This window comes from Temnothorax americanus, unplaced genomic scaffold (assembly GCF_048541705.1).
Source record: "Temnothorax americanus isolate GAGA-0224 unplaced genomic scaffold, ASM4854170v1 Scaffold126, whole genome shotgun sequence".
Taxonomy (NCBI): Eukaryota; Metazoa; Arthropoda; class Insecta; order Hymenoptera; family Formicidae; genus Temnothorax; species Temnothorax americanus.
Window position 1 is genome coordinate 57658 of NW_027509260.1, and position 25400 is coordinate 83057.

The following is a 25400-nucleotide window of genomic DNA, read 5'->3' on the forward strand; positions in this document are numbered from 1 at the left end:
TTTGGAAACTCACAGTTTTTTTTATTCATTTATATTAAATTTTATAAATACAAAAACAATAATAAATTTTTATACAACTTTCACAACGCTCTAAAATGCTAAATTAAGAATGGGCCTCCGCTTGTACTTCGAAATAGGTTGCTCTCATTCGATTTCGCGAGAAAAAATTCTCAGATAATGATTCTAACATACGTAATGAAATGAAAAATGCACGGTGAAATGGTGTTCCGTTTTTCTTTTATAAAAATGATACTTTTATATGTAATCAGTTCCACACGCCAGTTGAGACAAAATAGTTCTCATCTCACTAGCATGTACGCGGTTTCACAATAGTAATTATAAATAATAAATTGATATTAATAAAATTATAATATTAATAATGACAATGACAATAATAATAATAATAATAATGATAATAATCGTAATAGTACCGTGAAATAATAATAATAATAGGCATTCTATGCTATAGTTATAGTGACGTTGTTATGCTACTTTTCCTCTCGTCATTAATATGTAATACTTATAATAATTAACACTCTCCATTCGCGTTACACCGCGCGGCTTACATTCGTCATACAATTACAATTGTCATCAGGGAGCAACTAAAGTCCCTCTAAAATTAAAATTTCAAAATTTTTAGAGTTAATCCAAACGTGAGTGAATTTTAACAACGCCCCTCCTAGCTTCCGAATCCCAGCTTCAGAATTTTTTGTTATGACATATCTCGTAATAAATTACATTACTTGAAAACATAGTTTCTATAAAAAGTCTATCACGGAAGAGTTTATACATTGGTAAGATGCGGTCCGTGACCGGTCGAGCTTAAAATTACGATTGCACTGTTTTCAACGCTAAAAGGGTATCGAAAGTAAGTAAAGAGTGGGCTGCGCGGTGTGCTCTCGTGACGATTGCAAATATTATGTGTGCGAATACACGATACAAGTTACACTACTCGTTATTGTTATGTGAATTTGGATGAACGCATATATGTACACGCATGTTACGCAGGTAGCCAGGCGTCGCGAGCGGGCGTGTATTTTATTTTTATTACTATCAGCGTCGTTTGCGGCAGAGCTCGATTTGCCAGGCTAATTTAAATATGCTGTATTAGAGTATTCAAAAATATTCGAGAAAAGATTCGATTGTTGGATAACAAATACGTTTTGAAGAAACAAAAATCTATATATAGATGGGATCTGAAAAACTCAAAATCATAAAATGTAAAATACGTCGACCAGAATGTAGAATTTGTTTAAAATTTTGGATTTATAACTTTAGGATTTGTAATTTATCTATGCGATTTAAGATTTACGTAGAATTCCGTAGAATTTCCGTGGGGTTACTTTAAAGTTTCAAAAATCGACAAAGAGTTTACGTAAGTTGAAAATCTTCCTGTATCAAACTAAGTTCCGTCGTGATAGTATATCGTTACCGTTATACGGTGTGTCATTGTAATTTCGCATCACACTAGCATGCATGTGCACATATACGCTTGTACTCTGGCAGTGGGCTCGGCTCCGCTTAATACTCTGGTACTATGGAGTTCTTATCACAGAGATATTAAATTGTTTGGTGCATTTTTCTCCCCCTCCCCCCTTTCCCCAATCCCCATCCTCCTCCATCCTCTCCACTATCCTTATACTTGCGCTGTCAATCCTCTTTCTTTCTTACAATTCCGCAGCGATATATCGTTCTGGCTATGCCGATTAATATATATAACGCACTAATTTCCACGCACTAAATAACGACCGATTTCGAATTCTCACAAAAGCGATAAACAACTGCGACGATACCATTAAGGTCCGTTTTCCTTTTTTGCCTCTTCCTTCGTCAATTCAGTTTTTCGTTCTTGTTCCGTATCTTTTATATATGCAAGCGGTATCTTATTATCTGTATTATATACCTACGTATAAATATATATAATAATATAATCGAAAGCGTATGATTGTAGGAGCAAAATTCAAAGATTTTCCAAAGATCCACACGGTCGGTTTGGCCAAAGTTGATCAATCTGACTTTAGTGTGTTTAACATTGAGCTTCTCTATCTTTCTCTAGTATTAGATTGGAAGGTGGCAAAAGGCGTAAATTGGACCTGTGGTTGACAATTAATCAACTTTGGCAAAACTCGCCCCGGAATCTTTGAAAATTTATCTAAATTTTCTGACAAATTGTCGACGAATAAAAATTCGTCCGTCCGATCCAATCGTTTGATACGAAAGATTCCAGTGGCATCGTCGTCGAGCAAATAATAATCTGTTACATTAAATACAATATGATGTCAGATGAAACATATTTATTCCAAGTGTAGTACAAATTAGTTTTTGATAAAAGTTACAATTTGAAAAATAAAATTCTTAATTTTCTGAACTTGAGGAGAGTTATTATAAAAGTTGTTAAACGTCTGAAATCCTTAATAAGTTAAATTTTTTTTCTTACTTTGGGATTTCAAATTAAGACAGGCACATAAGCACATCTATCGCGTGCGTTACTTTTATAAAATTATAGCAAACTGCCGAGAATAATATATACGCTAAAAATTACATGATCTGTCTTAAATTTGTCATCTTTTACACCATTGGCGAATATTCAAACAATGACGATGATATTGACACCGGCAACTCCCCGTTAAATCGAATCGTGACACTAACGAGGTAAACTGACGTCAGTCTTGTTAAGGCTGGCAAGAGATTAGATGTTCGGCCTTCGAGCGGGCATCCGACACAGCGAAGAGCGAGTCGATCGGCATGAGTTAGACAGTTACACATGACAAATGCACGACGTCGAAAGTTATACCCAAAAGCGGGCGTATAAATTATTAAAAAAAAAAAAAACGGACATCGCTCGCGTGCAGCGATGAGGTAATACGTGCAAACGTCCGAGTTACAATTCTTTGCCTCGCTCTACTCAACAAATGAACGTTCATACACTTAACGGTCAACACTTTCTTCCATATCATATTGCATTAATCGATAATTGCGTTAATGATGATCGATTGGTTGACCACGATATATTCGGCAGTTGTATGGCTAGCGATAATCATCTCACAAAGTTGGCCGGCCATTTAAATATAGCTTTAATCATTTTGTACGTTGATTACTGACCGCTAAATATTGCTGGCAATAGCTGCCGTACAATGTAAATTTACAGTAGCCAAATACCACAAATATATCTAACATATTTCTCTTATACTTGAACAAACCGCCTTTTTACCACAAGCACATTCTCTCTTTCAGGAATACTAAAAATTGTGCATCAGATGCTTGTGGTACTCTACTGTGGCCGCTCTATTACGAATCGCACAATGTTAAAAAGACGTAACCCCTCACATCATAAATCTACCATATACTTGAAATATAGACAACATGTACATAAAATAAATAAAAAATATAAATAATATATTTTTAATAGTATATTTAAATTAAACGCAACATAAAATTTTCAATAAAACTTTTAAAGAAGCGAAATATGTATGTGTGTTCGTGTATAACGTTCTAAAATTAACGTACAGATTTTTCCATCAAAAAAATTCTCCGTTTTTAATATAAGCTTTCCTTTTTTTCCAAACATTATTTACATTTTTATCCCAAAAATTTGGTTTAACGAGATTACGTTTTTTTAATAGCTATAGTATTGCGTACGCGCGACTACCTCATGATGCACGCTCACGATCTATACGATCTTTTCGCGATCGAGGAATATATCCAGTCTCTCTCTTCATCTCTCACGCATCTAACATACATGCATATGTATAACGTTAAAGCCTCAAAAGACTAAGAGGCTATCGAACAAGATCGAGAAGTTGCGAGTGTTGTCGCCCGTTAGCCGTTAAGAAAATACACGCAGTCCGTGGATGGATTGCATTAATCGTTATTAAATGTCATTAAGTAATAAACGCGACTTCGATCGCCGAGCTAACTTGGCGCGATCGGCTTTTTCTCAGATCATGCTGATTGCGAATGGAAAGTTAAGCAAGGCCAACGAGCTACAATTTACTGGTTACGTTCAGGATTTACCCAAGAGGCACGTGAGCATCTCCTCTTTCGTCCGATTCCGAAAACGAAACGCCCGCGCCGCCGTGCTTGTCGAACGCAGTTTCGCATCGCGGTTGACGAGTTAAAAGTCCGTTACTCGTTACACACTTTGCGATTATCATTTAACGTTGGAAAACCAGCAAAACTCGCGATGACTTTAAGTTCTCCTTCCTCTCAAATTCGCCCTACACTAGCCAAAGGAACAAATCGATTCTTTTCAGCTCTGGATCTCCGTATTACCAAAGTGGGATACCTTCCGGGGGATCCTTTCTTCCAGTTTCTAAAGTTCCCGATCTTCGCGAAGCTTTGCTGGCAGTTTCGGCACGTTCACTATGAAGCTCGCGCAAACTGTATGACAGAATTTTGTCTCTGTGAGGTCGCAATTAGGCCGCCACTACCACCGCCGCTTCTTCTGTATTCGCTCTCCATAGACTGAAGAATCATCTTGCTGCGTTTTCTGGGCGGCAAGATCAGCGTCTCCCGCGGTGGTATCGCTAGATCCAGGGCCAGATCAGGCGACGACGCCGGGCTCTCGGGATTGCTGCACGGTGGCGTGAGCAATGGATCCCGATCAACTTTGACGATCCCGGCGCTGTATTCTTGCCTCTGACGTTCTTCCTCGACCGCCTCTAGGGCGGCCTCGACTCTTCGACGCGCGTCATTACCCGGCAGATTTAGGAGAGACGAACAGTCGGTGGCATCGAGATCGACGTCGCTGCTGGTGGTCAAACTGAAGCTGCCGTACGCTGGCTCAGGATAGAAAAATACATGATGGGCCACTGGTTCCAGCGGCGCGCTCACCACCACGCTCGCTTGAAAGCGCTTCTCGTCAATGTCAGCGAGGACGGGTTCCACTGTGTTCGACGGTGTCATTAATGGCTGGGAATACTGCTGCTCCTTGTTGCCGGAATAAAGATAGTACGCAAGGTCGCGTTGAACGACGTAAGCGTTCGATGTCGAATCCGGATGGGGTTCTTCAGTCTTCAGGTTCTCCTTGTTGTCGACAGCGATGCACGGTAAATTTGGACTTGCCAGAATCGCGACCGGACCAAAATTGCCGCCGCTACCGCTACTTCCGCTGCCGCTGCCACTGCCGCTGCCGCCGATGCCCTGAGAAATTTCGACATCCGGTTCAATCGGCGAACCGATCGCCGCAGGCGAGGAGATGCCGCTGTCGATGACAGTGGAGGTAACTGATGCCGGTGACTCCGGGTGCTTCTTGATATGCAGCTCCATCGTTTTCTTGGAGCCGAAGGTCTCGTTGCAGATCGTGCACTTGTACACCTTCTCGCCGTAGTGCGACACCTGGTGCAGCTTGAGCACGTGGTTGTAGCCGAACGCCTTGCGACAGATGTCACAGGTGTAGGGCTTCTCGCCGGTGTGGGTGCGCGTATGTACCTTCAATTGTTTGGAACAGGTGAAGCCCTTCTTGCATGACTTGCACACGTACGGCTTCTCGCCGGTGTGCGTGCGCATGTGTATCACCAGCTGGCCGCTCTGTATGAACGTCTTGGCGCATACGGTGCACTTGTGTGGTCGTTCACCGGTGTGGATGCGCATGTGACGGTGCAGCTTGCCGCTGTGCTCGAACGCGCGTCCGCACACATCGCACTTGTACGGCCGTTCCTTCGTGTGGATGCGCCGGTGCACGCTGAGGTTTTCCTTCACCGAGAATGACTTATTGCAGTACTCGCACTGGTACGGTTTCTCACCAGTGTGAGTGCGATAGTGACGCGTCAGTCGCGCCGGCACCGCGAACGTCTTGTTGCAGATGTTGCAGCGATACGGGTCCTCGCCGTCCTTGCCGTGCAACCTTAGGTGACTTTGATACACGCTTTTCTGCGCGAAGCTCTTCTGACAGAGTAGACACTGGTATTTCCCGACCTCCGCCGTCGTTGGACTGACCGGACCCACACCTTCGACCCCGCTGCATCCTGGCGTAGCCGCGAATATTGTGAGATCTGGGCTGCACACCAAGCTCTTCACCGAGCTCATCGTCTCTAAGCCGGCCGCAGCCATGCCGCTACCCGGCACCGACATTGACATTGCTGGATTCGGCGGCACGGACTCCGTCTGATAATAGCCCAACATCGAGGACGGCAGACTAAAACGAAAACATTTGGAGGAGCCCGATTAGTTGAATTATTCTCTATCTTTTATTTTCGCATGTAAATAATTTGACAATACGAAATCATAGTTTAGCCGCTCAGATTTGCCGTACTCGCGAGACTCTCCGGTTGTACGGTGTAAATTACGATCGTGCAGCTTCCGTAGGTTCTTGATTACGCTTAAACTAAGACAGCCAAGGCTGTCGAAAACAAATCTTACCAAGTATCTGCTACACATTTTTTTGTCGGCAAAAAGTACAAATTTGATGTCGGTTTTAATATATCACATGATGTCGGCAGAACACCAACAAAAGTATAACAGTCTGCTAACATAATCAGACAGCAGATTGGCGACAAAAATCAAGCAGAGCCTGCAGGCCGCCCAAGCTCTGCGTGAGTTCTACTTACTGCTAATCTGCTGTCTGGATTATGTCAGCAGACTCTGCTGTGGCAGAACACGAGCTGAAAGTGGATGCAGTTGATATCAGTCTGGCGGATATGTTTGATCAAATCTATTACCAATCTGCCGACATACTACTATTATTTTGCTTACTAGAAATATTACACGGTTAAGTATTTTGTTGAATTTTTCAAACTACGCGCTAAAATCGACAAGCTGTGCAAACTCGCATACAATTCTTAAACGAGCAGATTCTTGCCACAAATTCATAATACCGTTTACGTGTAACATGTTATGGTAACAATAAATTGCGCTACTATTAATGTTGCGCACGTCTGATTGTACGCAAACGAAATCTTAACTGCATCATTGTGTACAAACTAAAAAAGTACCAATAATAATTGCAGAACCCGTTATCGCTTTTAGAATATTCCGGCGATAAGATAGCTCGTAAGTGTTAAAACAAAAAAGAATGTACGATTGCACATGGCTGCTCGTTAGCAGACAATTTACCGTAAATTCATCATGAATATAATACGATATCTTGTCGTGCTTGTCAAGGAAACTATAGGCAAACATGAACAGAAAAAGAGGAAATATGAACCGTGCAAGAAGTTGAGCTAAAACGAGCAGGCCTTATATAACCGCGGGCATTGTAACAAAAATTACGATATTCGAATACTGGCACTATATTTACATGTTTGTTGCTTTATAATCCAAAAGCCGATGCCTTTCGACTTGGATTTATGCCGTTCGTTCATGAAATTTTTGTCCAAACTAGGAAACAGACCCGAGATACCGCAATAGCAATTAAGTATAACAGCCTTGTGCAAATTTAAATTTTAGGCAAAAATAGGCAGTATTAGTGAATAAGTTGTAAATAAGCGGACGGAGAATAGTCTTATCTTTTAAATTATACGAATCGTCGAACCGCGTGCACGGCGCTAAGCGGCTGCACGCGCGCGGCGCTATCGTCCGACGACGGTCGCGGGAGGCTGCGGGAGTGGTTGGCGGCCCGTGCTGCGTGCTGCAAGCGTATTGCGCGCCCGCTTGCCCCCCGTCGCTTGCCTACCGCCGGCCGTGGCGGCTCGTCTTCGCACGCCGCGGCCACCGAAACCCGCGCGGCCGCCTCCACGTGTACGTCGTCGTGTACGAGTCGCATTTTTTTATAGCGATCACCGACCTCGTCCAACTCGGCGCGCAGTAAGGACGTCGAGAGTTACATCACAAGAGGAGCACGCGGCGGCACACGTCTGACGATAATCGCGCGCGATGTGTTTTTTCTTTCGTTTTTTCCCCTCCCTTTTCGCTCAGCCCTCTTTTCATCCCTATGGTCCTTCTTTTCCTCCTCCACCTCCACCTCCTCCACCCCCCTCCATCTCCTCCTAATTCTCTCTATCCTTCCTCCTTCCTGCACCACCCATTTGTACGGGGACCGTTCTTCTTCTTCGCGGAGCTCGGACTGATCGGCCGACCCACGACGTGTATCGCAACGCGTAAAAAGGATACGCAAAAATCGTATTGATCCACGGAAACATCCCTTGTAAAATCTCACCCTACGGCCAACCGTCACTGCTCCCGCCCGGAAGACACTTTCGTGCCGAATTTCGTGGAACCGCGCGTCGCCACTCTTTAATTCTCTTCGTGACTCGAATAATAACCTCGCGATGACTTCTGATCGCTCTTTATGAAAATTAGCCTAACTGCATAAGAGTAATTAACGGTAGTTTTTCGATTAACTAACAATTGATATCTTTTCCGGAGAGAAATTTAACGTGTCGACGTTTTATTGCGATTTTTTAAATCGCGATATTATCGTTACTTATAACTGTTAGTTTTTACTTTCCTACTTCTTATTTGATTTATTTAACGAATTTCTGCTAATTTTGCAGATCTGCAATTATGCGTTTTATATTATTATAATAAATCGTAAAATGTGTTTAAAAATTAAAAAAAAAATGCGTATAAGGCTCGCAAACTATAATAAGTAGCAATTAAATGTTAAATGTCACATATACGATCACTAGCACAAGTATAATAAAAAGAAAAGACTTTTATACAAGTATTTTTCTCGTGAATACATTATATCGATATATATATATATATATATATATATATATATATATATATATAATATATCTCAAACCTTCTCTATTACAAAATGCGTTGACATTGATATTATCTTTATTCTAACAATAAGAATATTCTAAGAATAAAAAAATTTGAGCTCTAATTTTAATAATTTTTATATTATCAGATTATATATATATATATATATATATATATATATAATCTGATAATATAATTTTAAAATATAATAAATTACATTTTTTTAAAATAAATTTACTGATAACTATTTGTTACGTAAGAAAATGTTCCTATTAACATGCATGTACACAAGAAGGCAAAAGAAACAAGGTCTATCAGCAACCAGAATATGATGACGCGCGATTCTGGTTTAAAAAGCTGATAACAGTTGGTTCCTCTCCTCGCGCCTTCTCCGACTCTCTACGTCGCGAGAAAGTGACTTCGGAGTACAAGTACACCATCCGTTTAATGCCCAAAATCAAAGTGACAGACGCTCATTCTAGTCTAGAACCGTTAGAACCGTAGATACGATATGTCAAAAGCGCTTCTCGCTTCGCTCAATTTAATGGCAACTGTCTTTTTATTATGTACGTGTGCTCAAATCTGCAAGATCTACAAGAAAACAAGAGATTGCAAGTCCGAGTATCTACGGATAAAGATGTATAAAAATAAAAGACAGCAGTCGAGAGAGAACTCTTAAAACTACGTGAAAAAAGAATTTTAAGGATCCGAAGACATCAGTTTTCACGAATCGGGGCTCGCGTTGTCACTTCCAAACGAACAGTTAGAAAAGAGGACGAAATATAAAAAAAGACGGATTAAATGTCCCGATAGAGGAGAGGAGCACCCACCTACACCGCCACGTTACACCCTAGTGTAATCCAAAATCTGGGCGCTGGTCGTCATTCGTCATCGTCCTTCGTTTCGGCGACATCCGGAAGAGTCTGCGACAGCGCCAACGACGAGTGGACTCACAGAATCCCGATTTTGATCCAACCAGTCGGCGTCCGGCGAAGGATCCGCGAAGCCGAAAACCGAGGAATTGCACTCGAGAGATCGCGCAAAACTCGGAAAGAAAGGGAATCGCTCCTCTTCTTCTCGTAAAATACGAAGCCAAGACGAAAAAGCGAAAGACCCGCCGCCACGAGGCCGGCCAATCGTACTGTACAATATTTACCTCCTCGGCCGCACCGAGCGATCACGGCCGAGGCGCACACGCACGAGCGCGCGATCCGCGTTCCCCATCCCCACCGCTCTCCTCATCGCATCACCCTTTTCAGCCCTCCCCACCCCTCATCCCGTCATCGCGCTATCGCCCGCTCGCCTCATCCGCCCCACCTATCCCCGCGCCCCGCCGCTGCCACTCGGTCTTCGCGAACCGACGCGGCGGACGGCGGCGACCTACAATTTGGGGCGGCTGGCTGAGTGCCGCTCGGCAGCACGTGGAGGCTGCCGGCGTGGACGGCGCGACCTGCCTCGCGCGTGCAATTCGCCACGACGATGGGGCGCAGGGGGTGGGGCGCGGCGCGGCGTGGCGTGGCGCGGCGTGGCGAGGCGGACAACGGTGAGCGGTGAGCGGTGCCGCGAGAGAGTGCACAGGCGCGTAACCGGCATTCGCGATGCCCTCGCCCTCACCACTTCCCAACGTCGATTATTTTTTCACATCCGCTATATTTCTTACATCAGTCATAATATTTTCTTCTGCCTGCAATGGTCTGCAACATGCAAATGTGTAATTGATTGTCTTGACTCGTCTTGAGTGATTAACGTTAACTTTTCGAAATATCTTTAATACGACGTTCTATAGAATCTAGAATCCTTCATTGAGGATATATATCCATTTTTGTCAATTTCAATTAACGGAGAAATATCGCAAACAGACATCGCAATACTGACATATTTCATGTTGCATAATCCAAGAATTTGTTATCGCTTCGAATTATTACGCTACTATTGTTGTTCCCAACAGACTTAAATCGTCTTAATCAGTAGCGCGCTTGTTACGCGTAGTAAAGCGTAGTTGCTGTTCATATATGCAAACAAGACCACACTCTTATCAATGATTCGTGTTGATCCGTTCGTGTACGGCGCCTCACCGACCGCGATCGGCGGCTTTATTTTCAAGTTTAGAGTTTAGGCGATAAAATGAAGCTTATTACTCTCGCTAATCAATTGACGTATTATTGTTATAAACGGCAATCACGTCACTCTTGTGCGAAAATAATCTCTGTTTAGCTCGTCAAGACTAATATCGATCGTAAAATACGAGACAACGGAGTTGGATGATGGTCAGACATCAATTAGATGTTTAAACACTGCAATAAAAATTTAGCATTTTGATTAATATAATAATAAAATGTGCAAAAAGCATGCCATCTCTTTGTAGATAACGCGGGACAAGTGACAATTTTTTAAGTATAAAAATGTATAGCTTAAAATGTTACATTAAAAATAATCCAATTTTTAATTCTCCATAAAAAAAATTAAGCTCTGCTATATTCAAGACACGAGACACACCAGAAAAGATATTACAATTTACATGTACTACGAGATGCACTTAAAATTAATACAAGATGCTCAGTACGATTTTGTCTGGAGAAATGCCCCTACACGCGATACGCCATTGTCTGAGAGAAGCGAGAAAAGGAAAGAAAAGATGGAAAGGAAGAAAAGAGTACATGAGATTGAAGAACGAGGACAACGAAAGGGACAAAGGTTGGCGGAAAAGAGGAAGCAAGAGGGATTGCGAAGGGAAGCGACGCAAAGGGTGCAAAGGACGCGGTGACCTGCGGACTCTTCGTACGCGTGCAGTCACGTTCGCCCGCGTCCGCGCGCCCGCGCTCGCGCTCGCGAATCTAACCCCTGCGTGCCCAGCGTCGCGTTAAGCGCACCCGCGACCCTATAACTTTACCAAATCCCAAATCCCATAAACACGAGGGGCTTTCCTAATGTCTTCCCTAACTTTCGCTAGAGCTCTTTCACGAACTATTTAGCGAGGATAGAACCGCGATCTTTCTTTCCTTTATCGGCATTCCGCACGTTCAGCTCCGTATAAGGGAGCGATATTTTGGTTATAATCACGATATTGTTTAGTAGAACGTATATTTAGACTTTTCGTTACTCCATATGTTTACATGTACGACGCGCATTTTTAGCATTTTTTCTTTCAAAAAATTATACTTGCTTATAAAAGTAAAAGCTATACATATATGTGATTTTAACTAATATTATTTTTCGGCGTATATATCAATCTACCTGTAGTTTAATTGTCTTTTTTATTTTGTATCTGACAAGATTTGACTTGAACATTAGAATAATAAATTGTAATATTTTTAACATGCGACAATTTTGTTGCTCGCGCCCTTTTTAATACGATTCACAAGTAAAGCGTATTATTTACACGAGTTTAGATTTAATTAAAAAATATATTGAATAATGAATAATTTTTGAAAGATGAAAAGTTTTTTCTTTTAAAATATAAAAAAAAATTATAAGTTATTCTTGAGAATAAACTCTTATAGAAAAATAACGTTTCACGTGTGTTGAAGAATGACTGTAATAGAGTTAATTATTTGAAGATTTGAGAAAATAAGTTAAAATTGTGCTCATGGCAAGGTAAATATTTCGATACGATACTGCACAGTACGCGTCCTGCTCGTCATTGATGGCTGCGCGCGCGCGCGCGCGCGCACGCGCGTGTGTGTATGTGTATGTGCGTCTGTATTCTGTATGTACGTAACGACTGATAGGGTCGCGTCTGTCTTTCGCTTTCACCGCGCTCTGCCTTGTCTTTCCTTCTTCGCAAACTCGGATACCACATGATCCACGTGGGTTGCCACTATACATTTATCAGAGTGGCAAACGGGACAAAGATCGAAAAGACTACACCCATATTATATTGAAAGAATGAGGAAACGCGATATCTGATTAAATTCTTTGCTTTATATTTTTCGGCACCAATCCTCGGTCTCAGGCATCACCGTGCTATTTAGAGCAATTCAAATTCTTTTTTCTTTTTAATTAATGAGAATCTTGGGGCGGCACAGATCGATCTTGGAGTGTTTCTAGATTTGAGGAATAGCAATCAACAGATAGCTTACATAATTTAAAATGGATCACAATAATAATAATAATAAATAGGTAGAAAGTAGCATGATTCTTTATTAAAAATTTTGAACAAATTTTATTTTATTAGAATTTAAATTCGAGCATTAGTTGAAATTTAAAATTTTTTAAGCATAAGAACATTCTAATAAAATACAAAAGACTTAAGAATTTGAAATATTTAATACCGATTAAATCAAAATTAACTCATAATTCAAAGGTCGCAAGTACTAGCAAACTCCGGAATACGTTGAGCTGTAAGAGTTCTAAAATTCCAACAATATAAGCGCCATATGCATTGTGGATTATATTCGATGCAATGATGCCCTGAATCTGACGATTTCTTTTTTCTCTTTTTTTGTCGCTTTCACCGCCCAATCAGTCGATCGTAGAAAGTTCAAGAACGCTGTGCGTCATAGGCGCATTTGGGTTCGTATAAGTATTTAAACCATCATCATTAATCATCATTAAACGCACGTTTTTAACCTTACAAAAAAATGTTCTGGTAAACATTATGATAAAGTTTTTCTTATCCTAAGATCTATTGATATTATAACAAAAATTGCGAGATACTTTTATACAAAAAATTGTACGCAGGTTTTATATTTTACATTATATATTTTTGTAAAAATTAATGTGTTTTATATTTTACAAGAGACTATATTGCATTATTTGACTTATTTTTGTGTAATTTATAGATATGGAGATGGATAAAATTTCCTTCAAATAAAAATGAAATTTTATGATCTAACAAGAAAACATGAGCAAATGACCTCCCACAATTTCAATGAACTTACAATGTGTTATAGATCAAAATAAGAGAGACATGTTTTTTTCTATAATTAAGTTGTCTTATGAAAAACAGACTATTGAAAAAGTCAATTTCTAAACATATATCGTGAGAACAATATAAGAGTTACGAGAGAATTACGAAAAAATATTTTGGCCAAAAGTTTTTTTACTTTCAAAGGCACGAAAACAGCATACTTATAAATATTGTACTTTTTAAAATATACCTGACATCCTATTGTTTTTAAAAAATTTAGAACTTTTTATGTAATTAATTTTGTCTTTAAATGAGCTTTAATCTTATTATTAAAAGATCTTTTATTTCTCAAAAATAGTAATGGCATAGGCTACTTTAAAAAATATAACATTTAGGAAAAATTTAAATACACCTTTAATAAATGCCTTTAAAACTATAAAATTTATGTTTAACAATAAGACATTTCATATCTCTTACACTGTTTTATATTCTTTATATAGTATACTAATAGATACGTACATTACCATTTTTTTATTATACATATATGTATATCTGATATACGCTCTTAAAAATATAAAATAGGATTTTTTCAAAGGGCTTTTACCCCCTTAACCCCTTGGCTGTTAGGCAAAAAAATGTTTTTGATAAAAGAGTTAATAAAATTATTTTAAAAATGCTCTCTGGTAGGTTTTTTTGTGTAGCTGAATTTAAAACTGAATTCAAATTTCAAAATTTTAAATGGTGGAAAAGTTTATAAAAATTCTTACAAATTAATTTTTATGTAAACCAAGTATTTAAAAAAATTTTTTGCCGTCATATTAAATTCGTCATTAAAATAAACCAATTTTAATTTTAAAAATAGAATCAGCAACTTAAAAAAAAACCTTTAAAACTTTTTATGCAATTAAACCGTATTTAAATTTTTTGCTTATTATATTGAATTTGCCGTTTTGAATTCTTAAATTTTTATTTTGAATTTGAAATCAGCGGTTTCAAAAAACTTTTAAATATAAATTATTATGCAAATCGAACAATTTTTTGCACTTTTGGTCTATTTTGAATTTCGCAATTTTGTTTCAAATTTGAGTTCAGCGACCTCAAAAACATATATAAAGAGAGAGATATAGGACTCTGTTCTAATTGCTCCTTTAAAAGAAACTTTTCTTGAATGTGCGGATTTTTCCATGAACAATCCTGGCTAGTTTTTTTTGCGGATATTTCCGTCATTGACAGTCAAGGGGATAACATACGTAAAAGCATTCGAAGAATGTATCTCATTCGATCTATAACATACATATTCATCAAAATCAGAGAGTAACCCTTACATAATACATACGTACAAATATCTGAATTATAATATAAAAGTTTACGCAATTATTTCTACTTCATTTCTTACCATAATCGTGTACTCGTGACGCTCTGCTGATTCTTATATGAAATATATGATAGTGATAAGATGAATTTTTATCTGATTATGTGTGCACATAAAATTGATCGATTATTGTTGTGTAAAATTGATATATAATATATTGTTGTGTATGTGTGTGTTGTAAATTTTTACGTGGTCGTAGTAAGATTTACAATACCTACATGTCAAAAATTACAATATTTGATTAGTAATATATATTTATGGAAAACTTTTGTTTTTAAGAGAAATTGTCTGATTGTTTTTTTAAATAAATACAATAATCAATAATAAATTTATAATAGCGATAGGTATCGTAATCTTTAATAATACAAGTAAAAATTAATAAAAAGTATGTGTAAGTAACATATCAGTTTTTATATCAATTTCATAAATCCTATAATGTCATTACATTTTAGCTTAATTTATAAGAAGATGTAAAGAGAAATATATTTCTTTATGTAATCTGTATTACAATTATTTTTCTCCGTAGCATCACGAAAAAAAGTCTTTAATTAATATTAATTACGTAAAATATGTGTTGATTAATCATTATTTTCTCTCTATTAATATTCTAGAATTAACACACACACAATCACTATTCTTAAAAATTATTTGTAATACTACATTCTAAGTAATGTTGTATGTGAATATATTTTTCAATTTAATTTTACATTACATGTCTTTAAAATGATATAATTAGATAAAAAACTCATCTTATCACTATCATGTATTTCATGTGAGAGCGTCACAAATACCATGATTATGGCAAGAAACGAGTAAAAATAATTACATAAGCTCTTATGTTATAATTCAAACTTCTTTCTTTGAATTTGGATACTCTTGCGAGTATATACGGAATGAGAACCCGATGTAACACTTTGATACAAAGAATTAAAAACGGCCCTCGATGAAGAGTTGTGTTGATTGTCTGAAAGCGCGCGTGGCACGTATCAATATTAGATAACGAACGTTCTGCGTTTTCATCAGACTAGCGACCTTGAATGGACGCAATAAGACACGTGTTGACTGCCGAAATGCGCAGCGATTAATATGTTATGCGTACATGAAAAATGAGTAGAAAACATGTAAAATTCACTTAGCGGCGGTTGTTCCAATCGGTAACTAATAGTTAAATCATAAATATATATTGCTTTCTTTTCCCTTCAAATTAGAGAAAGATAGACATATGATTTAACTATTAGTTAGTTCACCAATAGGTTGAAACAACCGGCTCTTAGAGACGTTCAGCATATTTATGTATGCGCGTGCGCGTACATATACAATGTACAATTGCATATTTTTCCTTAAATTTTTCTTAAAATTAATTATTTTATGCATGGAAGCATTAAAATAAGATCATTAAAAATTAATACGTTACGAGATATATCTATTCCTTAGCTTAGAGGAAGATGGAAAAATTCACCCTAAGCTTTTTTCAAAATAACTTGAAAACTATTAAGGTGGTTTATTTGCGACTATGTGAGTCAAAATAAACCTCATTTTAAAACTTCTAATTTCATACACTTTCATAGTCGACTAAATTCATTAATGAATTTCTCAAAATGATTGTATATCACAAATCGAATAAATAATCAATAATAAAAAAGAGGCGAATGAAAATAGTCCAATTTTCTTAGCGTAGTACAGAAGAGCTTCAGATGTGGCAACGTCGCAACATTCATGTAAACAAATGGTTGCACGTGTATCGTTCGGAGCAATGAACTTAGAGATTAATTTTATTTAAGTGCAACATTTACTTTTATATCATGAACGAACAACCGCGTTTTAAAGGACGCTTTATCAAACAAAAAGTGCTTGACCACAAAAGAAAACGCGCAGAACTATTGACAAAAAAACAAGCCGAATGGCGAAACACAGCCGAAGTGAAATACCCATGTGAAGGGCGACACGTTGTTACTCTCAAAACGCTGGGAAAGAATTTGAAATGCGGAAATCGATGTCTTTTAACTAATTTTGTGAACATTCTATACGGTTGAGATTGTTGGCTTTGGTACCATATGATTCGGAAGACACTCCTCTGTTTTTATTCTAATTTTCAACCTGATCTGTCTTTTCTATAATTTACTACCATCAATTTATCTCAAAATTACGGTCTCTCACGCGTCGTCCGCCATAAACGCAATGCTTAAGATAGGGAAAAAAGCATATTTTTAGACAATAATATCTCGGAAACTACACGGTCAATCCATTTCAAATTTAGCATGAAGATTCGTCAGTTGCTTAATTACTTTTACTGAAAAAACTGCATCGATCTGTTTTCATAGGTTATATGGACATACCACCTTAAAGATAACAAACTTTGTTTTTGCTGAGTTATAATGCCAAATGTTTGTTACAACGTACTCCTAACAAATTTTGTTTATTTATAGTGAGTTTAATATTATAACAAATTTTTTGAAGGTAGATTTTTTTGTAGAGTGATTTGAATCATGTTGAACAAGGTGATACACTTTATTAATCTCTGCAACATATTTATTATATTCTTTACTACAAACTCTAATTTTTGTACGCTTTGTAACAATGTCGTACAAATATATATAACATGTAACTTTTACTTACGATAATATAACAATGTATATTTTTATAATGTATACTCATCATAATATTATTACTTCTAAAAGAAACAATAAAATTTAAAATGCAATATTTTTCAAAAGTATTATACAAATTGTCTCAAAATTATCCGATATCGCTATTTTTACCTTTATATCGTACACAATGAAAATATATCGTACACCATATGACACTTATTGCTAAATAGAATGTATTAAATTTCTTTAAAAAAATATTTTTTTAAAGATAAAAAAAATGCTAAGTTTATACGCGAAAATACTATTATACAGAACAATGCTTTTTTAATGCATTAAGAAGTTAAAAAATATTATGACTAGATAAATATTATTTATATAACATATTATGATTATTATATATTATTATTTTGAGCGCGCGCGCGTGTTTGTGTGTGTGTGTGTACATTTATACATTACTGTGACTGACCTATTTGAGATATTATCTGTAAACCTAAACGAGATGCAGTTAACCAATCAACTTAGCGCTTTCTCATACGAACGAAAGGCTCCGACGTCGCTTCTTTTCATACAGAAAATGTTTTCTCGCTTTGTTTGCATGAATCCTTAGTTTTTTATAATTATTAACATAAAAACAACCAATATTAATTGCAAGTTTTTTTAGGGTCATTTATATACGAAATTTGTAATTATATTTTTTTCTGACGATGATATTGTTTTTTGAATAAAAATTTCACAATTTTTATTTAAGTAGTATCATTAGGATATTACAATGAAAAGTACTCCCAAGCTATATGTACTATCTCGCGTAAAGATACACTATTTGTCTTGCATGTGAACTTGGTGCAAAAAACAGGACGATATACCTGAAATATTTTTAATTATAAAATTAAAGCTTCACTCTTTCTTCTCCGTTCATACATGTCAGCATATTTATGTTATACACTGATAAAAAAAGTTATCACAACATTCATTCATAAAATTTCCCGTAACTCCAAATAAACGTATCTTCGCGAAAAATTGTCGTATTTAAAAATTTTTATTTTATTTTTTAAAGAGTAAAGTTCCTTCTTTAAGGAACTTTTGTTAGATTTTTATTTTATCCTTCTACTATCTCTTTAAAAGTATAAGGACGTGTATTTTCTCCAAAAAATTGCATAGTTTGACGAACTCTACGGGAATAAATTTTTTCCGCAAATATGATAACATTGATAACCATCCTAAAATATGGACATTTCTTTGCAGATTAAAAAGATTGAGGTCCGTACGATTTTTTTTTTCGCGGAGTTACGGAGTGTATCAAAGTTACTTATGCATTTTTGTTTTATGTAAGTTACCGCGTTACCGCCAACTTTAATACACCGTAACTCCGCGAAAAAAAATCGTACGGACCTCAATTTTTTTTAATTTGAAAGAAAAAGCTCATGTTTTACGGTAACTATCATGATATTTGTGAAAAAATGTTATTCCACGCCGTATAGAGTTCGTCAAACTATGCAATTTTTTGGAAAAAAAACACGTCTTTACTTTTGAAGAGATGGTAAGAGGATAAAATCAAAATCTAACGAAAGTTCTTTAAAAAAGAGAGTTTACCCTTTAAAATAAAAAAAAAACTTTTTTAAATACGACAATTTTTCGCGGAGATAGGTATGCTTATTTAAAATTACGCAAAACTTAGATATGAATTGAGTTGCGATAATTTTTTTGACCAGTGTATATTAATATATATGTATAATTTTATATTTGATATATATCTATATGTACGGACATCGTATATGTGTAAAGGTACGATGATACATTCGTAATACATTCGTGATTGCCCGAAAAAGTCTATTGTGAGTACTATAAGTCTTCATTACGAAATATTTGCTTCCTGGCGCTTAAAATAGCCCCGATAAACATCGTCGTGTTTACGCTTATCTAAGGCTAGAGCGATAACGCGATGTCGTAACAGGCAGCATTGACGCAATTTCAGGTAGCTTGTTTTCGTTTGTTAATTAAAATGTTCAGCAATTGAGAGCTAATGAGAGTAATGCTATATAGTTAATCGAATCGTGAAATATATCACGCAAATGATTTTTAAACAGACTAATAATATATTCTCTAATTTTGCACCTAATTGTTGATAATAGTATTTAATTGCGAAAATAAATCAATTACATTCAGATTGGATTTATTACGAAATAATAATATGAAAACATCAAAATTAACATCGATTAAATTACAAAGCAAAAGCAAAAGATAAGAGCTCGTTGCGTTTTATATCCCCCGATATTAAACTCGCTTTCTCATGGACATATATGTTTGATATTCTCTCGTAATTCTCATTCCATTACGTATATCATATTGACAACATATTACAGCTTTGTCAATCATATTTTTTTCCTTTCTATTTCCCCTCGCTTATCTATTACCTTTTTTCGAGGGTTGTATAATGTGTGTGGGGTATGTACGCGCGCTACATCGTGTAATGCCCCGAATGCATTTCGTCCAAACTGAAGCTTCTGGACCGGTCTGCGAACGACCTCTATCAAGTTAGCCCCCCCCCCCACCATCGCAAAAAAATCCGGACTTATTAAAAAATTTAGTGCTATTTATGTGCTAATTTGTTGCTCTAGTCCGAATTTTGTTGCTCAAACCGTTTAGCAGGAAATCGAGATCGAAAAAAGGTAGGGCCAGCTTGTCGTCAAGCTAGCCCCCCCCCCCATAATAAAAAACCTATAGTGTTCAAATCCCAAAAAAAATACACCAGAATTTGTTGCTTTTTTGTTGCTCCAAGATAGCGTAAACAAATTTTAGAAATATAAGGTTCTGTAAACAATGCCACTAATAAATACTGCATCTTCGACCGTTATCCGCGACTTTGATGGCTAAAAACTAACTAAAAGAATTTGTTGCTCGGGTCTTTTTGTTATTTAAATATTCTATGATCCGTGCCCTACCAGAATAGGGGAGACCGGGGCTCGTTGGCACCGTTTTTACAATTTCGGCATTTGAGTTTTTATACAACTAATTATCATGATTAAACAGTACTAATATGATAGAGAGAACCTTTTTTTACATTTTTATGCTAGGAACGCTCCTGTATACCGTATAGTTTCTTTGTAATAAATGAAATATGAACATGCTGCATTGTGGCCAACTTTCCCCGATAGTAGGGTAAGTTGGCTATGCGACAAAAGTCCACGTTAAATTAATGAATACGTAATAGAAACACAAAACGGGTAACACATACGTACTTCTTGATAAAGATTGTATCTTTTAAAGTTATTTTGTAATGATCGAATATCAAAACGTTGTTGCAGAAAAATAATTGTGAACTATTTTAGATGTAGCGCTTTTTTCATCATAAAAATATTAATATAAATATATATTTAGCTTCTATCAGCATTGTAGATAGTAAATCACGTGCTCAAACAGGTCTCACGCTCACGGCAACAACAAGTCAAGCTAAGCGAGTCTTGATATGAGCCAACATACACCATTCCTACATACGTTTTATTTCAGTCGTTTTATTACAATAAATTACTATTGTTAGTCAAAATAACATGTCGTATAGTAACAGAAACTTTTCTTTTAACTAATGATACGTCACTTTGATTTACTTTTCAAGCTGAAGAACAAACGATATTTAATAACAATATTTTATATTTTATAACAATACGATATTTTGAAACGCTCGAAAATTTACTTGTCACCTCTTAAATCAGACTTTTCTCTTTTTCTATTGTAATACTTGGTCTGATTAAAATAAAACTTTGTGAAAAGTACCTATGTCATATAAGAAATATTTTGTGATAACTTTTCCATTGTTTTTTTTTGCTATAAATACATAAACGGAACGTATTGCCAACTTGCCTCTTGTGCCAACGAGCCCCGGTCTCCCCTATGCAACGTATGATTTTGTTGCTCGCCCCTAACTGCAATAAACGAATTATTTATCTCCGCGTCGACCGTTATCTGCGACTTCGATGGCTAAAAATTCGGTTAAATAATTAATTTTTTCATTTGTTACACGACGTATCGCGTATGTATGATTGATTCAATTATCTTGATTTATCTATAGCTTTTTTATTCGATTATTAAGGGCGCGGGCATATTTTAAGACCAAAAAGAACCGAGCAACAAATTCTTTTACTTAATTTTTAGCCATCGATGTCGTGGATAACACGGTCGACGCGGAGATAAATAATTTGTTTATTTGCAGTTAGGGGCGATCAACAATATCATACGTTGCATATTCTGGTAGGGCACGGTCCATAGAATATTTAAATAACAAAAAGACCCGAGCAACAAATTCTTTTACTTAATTTTTAGCCATCGAAGTCGTAGGTAACAGTCGACGCGGAGATAAATAATTTGTTTACTTGCAATTAGGGGCGAGCAACAAAATCATACGTTGCATATTCTGGTAGGGCACGGTCCATAGAATATTTAAATAACAAAAGGACCCGAGCAACAAATTCTTTTAGTTAGTTGTTAGCCATCGAAGTCGTGGATAACGGTCGAAGATGCAGTATTTATTAGTGGCATTGTTTACAGAACCTTATATTTCTAAAATTTGTTTACGCTATCTTAAAGCAACAAAAAAGCAACAATACTTGGTGTATTGTTTTTTTGGATTTGAGCACTATATACATATATGTGTTTCTTTAGTATGTGGTGGGGCTAGAACTTGTGTCAAGCTGGCCCCTCTCATGCAAAAAAAATATATAGAGTGCTCAAATCCAAAAAAAATACACCAGAATTTGTTGCTTTTTTGTTGCTCCAAGATAGCGTGATAACACACTTCTGAAATACAACGTTGTTTAAGATGTAGTCAATATAGTGCTATCTGTTAAGTATTCGGATATACGTATTTTCTAAAAAAACGTTATATTTCAGAAATGTTTTCACGCTATCTTGGAGCAACAAAAAAGCAACAAATTTTGGTGTTTTTTTTTATTTGAGAACTCTATATAGGTTTTTTATTATTGGGGGGGGGGGCTAGCTTGACAACAAGCTGGCCCCCACCCTTTTCGATCTCGATTCCTGCTAAACGGTTTGAGCAACAAAATTCGGACTAGAGCAACAAATTAGCATATAAATAGCACTAAATTTTTTAATAGGTCCGGATTTTTTTGCGATGGTGGGGGGGCTAACTTGATAAAGGTCTGCAAACGCCAACCTCGCAAGAATTCCACGGTTACGCAGGACGACGCACGGAGAGCGGGTCGAGTTTGCGGCACGGCTCGCGCGATTTGGCGTGGCGTGGTCATGCCGCACACTATGCGGCAAGTGCTGTGACGAAGGGTCGGGCCTGCCAGCTCGCTCCGACTCGTTCTGACTCACTCGCGATATTACTCAAAAGAGAAAGAGAGAGAGAAAAAGAGAGAGAGAGAGAGAGAGAGAGAGAGAGAGAGAGAGAGAGAGGGTGGAGGGGGAGGGAGAGAAAGGGAGAGAGAGAGAGAAAGAGAAAGAAGGAGAGAACCGGAGTACGGAGAGCAATGACCTAGTGCGCGCGATGCACGTGTTCGGGTAGAAACCACGACGACTGCCTCATGACGGGGCATTGGACGCCACGTGCGGTCTGGGGCGGAAGGTGGGAGAAGGGCAAACCGCCGGTTCCGCGAGAGGATCGCGGGAAGGAGGGTGTATGGTTGTACCGGCGGTGCGCGGGGAAAGGAATGTGACGACAGTGGCACGCTCGCTTGTGTTCAGGCATACAACGACCAACGACCAACGCTTGGTACGATAGGAGCCCCTCGTCGATACGCCCTCGTTGATTCGGATAATGGAGATAGCTTGGTAAAACCCCGGCGTTTCAGCGCTGGGCGCATGCGGGCGAAGCTGCGAATATATACGTTGCTCCAGGGGCGAATCGTAAAATCAGGATCGTAAATCGGGAATATTTTGGGAAGTTCCTAATATGTTGGATACATATGAGTTGTGAATGGAACCATTTATGACGATATTCTTTGACAGTATTGGCGCCATAAGATTTTTTGACAGAATTGCCTCTATGGATTTTGCAGCGATAATTTAAAATGCTCTATTTATTTTTATATTTGCTATGTTATAATCATAATTATTTAAAAATATTAAATGTTCCACTGACACAACAACAAATTCGAAAAGTTCGAAAACTCAACTATGGCTGCGGTCCACTTGACGCTACAAATTCTTTGGAGCGTCCTTCTTCTCTTTCTTCCTTCATTGGAAGAAAAGAGAAGAGGAATGCTTTGAAGCATTTGTAGCGTCAAGTGGACCGCAGTCTATATCTTTTAGGTAGAGCTTTTTACATAAAAGAAGGTGAGGTAATTCGAACCATCCTAAGCTTTTTTTAAGATACTTTTGAAAACTATTAAGGCTCCTGGGTAGTCACCGCGGCCATATTGGATTCTTACTATCGAGGCGAGGAAAACACCCAATTTTGTTGTGCATGCCATTTTCAAATAAAAAAACATTTCAATAAAACATCACTATAGATCGTTTCAAAACACTTCCAAAATTGGCCGAAAACTACCCTTTTCCCTCGACAATAAACAAACAGCCATAAAACGAAGCCTAAACATACGGGAAAAACAGCCGTTTAACGACTATCGAAAGAAGGTGAAAACGTTTCTTCCGCATGCAAATCTTACTTTTCGGCCAATTTTACGAGTTTCACGAATACGTTAAACGTTAGAGCACAAGCACAGAGCAAATAATAAAGAAATAGCACGTACAACAAAATAGGTTGTCAACATGTCACAAGACAGAATTCTCCATTGGAGAGAGTGAGAGAAGAGAGTGGCGTCGCCACCGTCAACGCAGAGTTCTCGGCTCAGGGACCAGGAGCCTTAAAGATAACTAAACTTTATTTTCGTTGAGTTGTAATGTCAAATGTTTGTTACAACGTGTTCCTAAAAAATTTTGTTTCTTTATAGTAAGTTCAATGTGTTATAACAAATTTTTCGAAGGCAGATTTTTATAGGGTAATTTAAACCATGTTAAGCAAGGTGACACATTTTATTAATCTCTGCAACATATTTATTATATTCTAATTTACTACAAACTTTAATTTTTGTGCGTTTTGTAACAATATGTCATGCAAATATATATAACATGTTTAAAACTTTTACTTACAATAATATATACTTATAATGTATACTCATCATAATATTATTATTCCTGAAAGAAAGAAACAATAGAATATATAAAATGCAATTTTTTTCAAAAGTATTATACAGACTATCTCAAAATTATCTGATATTACTATTTTTACCTTTATATAATCGTACACAATTGAAATGTACACCTTATGACGCTTGCTAAATAGACTACATTAAAGTTTTATCTTAGTTTTACACGCATGCAATAAAAAGCGACTAAGAAGCTACGAAGTAAATTGACTGCAAAATAAAAGTTTATAACGCTGTAAGCGTTACTTACACACATAAAAGTGTATCGCTTACAGCGTAAGAGGTTAGTAAATAAAAGTGTATCGCTTACAGCATAAGGTTAGTATATAATCAGTTTTAACTTAATTTTTAACTTTATGACACATTGTGCCATACGTTAGCTTAGAGGGCCAGCAGCTAATAGTAATTCCACTGCTGTCCGCTAAGTTGTAACACTTAATAATCTATAGATATCGTGATAGTTTAAGTTGCCCACGTGGTTCACGTTACCTCAACTTCCTCTATATGAGTGTACGCATACGCGGGTTTGTGTTTGTGCATACGTGCGTGCATATATACATATCGCACACCAAGAAGAATACTGTCACAACTAAAAAAATTTCGATCTTAAGTCTATAAAAAGTACGCCTAAAATGTTACTTACGTGCTATAATAGTGTCACAAGTCTATATACGAAATCCGCTGCACGAGGCGGAAATATATCGTTATTCTTTTAAACCGATTATGTTGCGGTTTTCTGGATGAATAATATCATAATTTAAGTGAATCACACAGAATTGGCA

At 37.1% G+C, this 25400-nt stretch overlaps 1 protein-coding gene and 1 long non-coding RNA gene across 4 annotated transcripts in view; one reads left to right on the forward strand and one right to left on the reverse strand.

The window, feature by feature from the left end:
- On the reverse strand, positions 1-9843 carry Kr-h1 (kruppel homolog 1). Its single transcript, XM_077399401.1, has 2 exons — positions 9480-9843; positions 1-6136 (listed from the first exon to the last, which is right to left on the reverse strand). Exon 2 carries the CDS (start codon positions 6121-6123, stop codon positions 4363-4365), a length of 1761 nt encoding a protein of 586 aa, XP_077255527.1. The 5' UTR covers positions 6124-6136; positions 9480-9843; the 3' UTR covers positions 1-4362.
- Positions 6061-25400, forward strand: part of LOC143893708 (uncharacterized) — a 22064-nt gene continuing 2724 nt past the window's right edge. For 2 of the 3 annotated variants that reach the window (XR_013255900.1, XR_013255901.1), the window contains exon 1: positions 22492-25142. This is a non-coding gene — a long non-coding RNA (uncharacterized LOC143893708). Of the gene's footprint in view, positions 6201-22491; positions 25143-25400 lie in introns of those variants that run through there. The other variant, XR_013255902.1, reaches the window with a different exon arrangement.

Excerpts from the sequence above, each read along its gene's own strand:
- Kr-h1 (XM_077399401.1), bottom strand. The coding sequence starts at position 6,123 with ATGTTGGGCTATTATCAGACGGAGTCCGTGCCGCCGAATCCAGCAATG.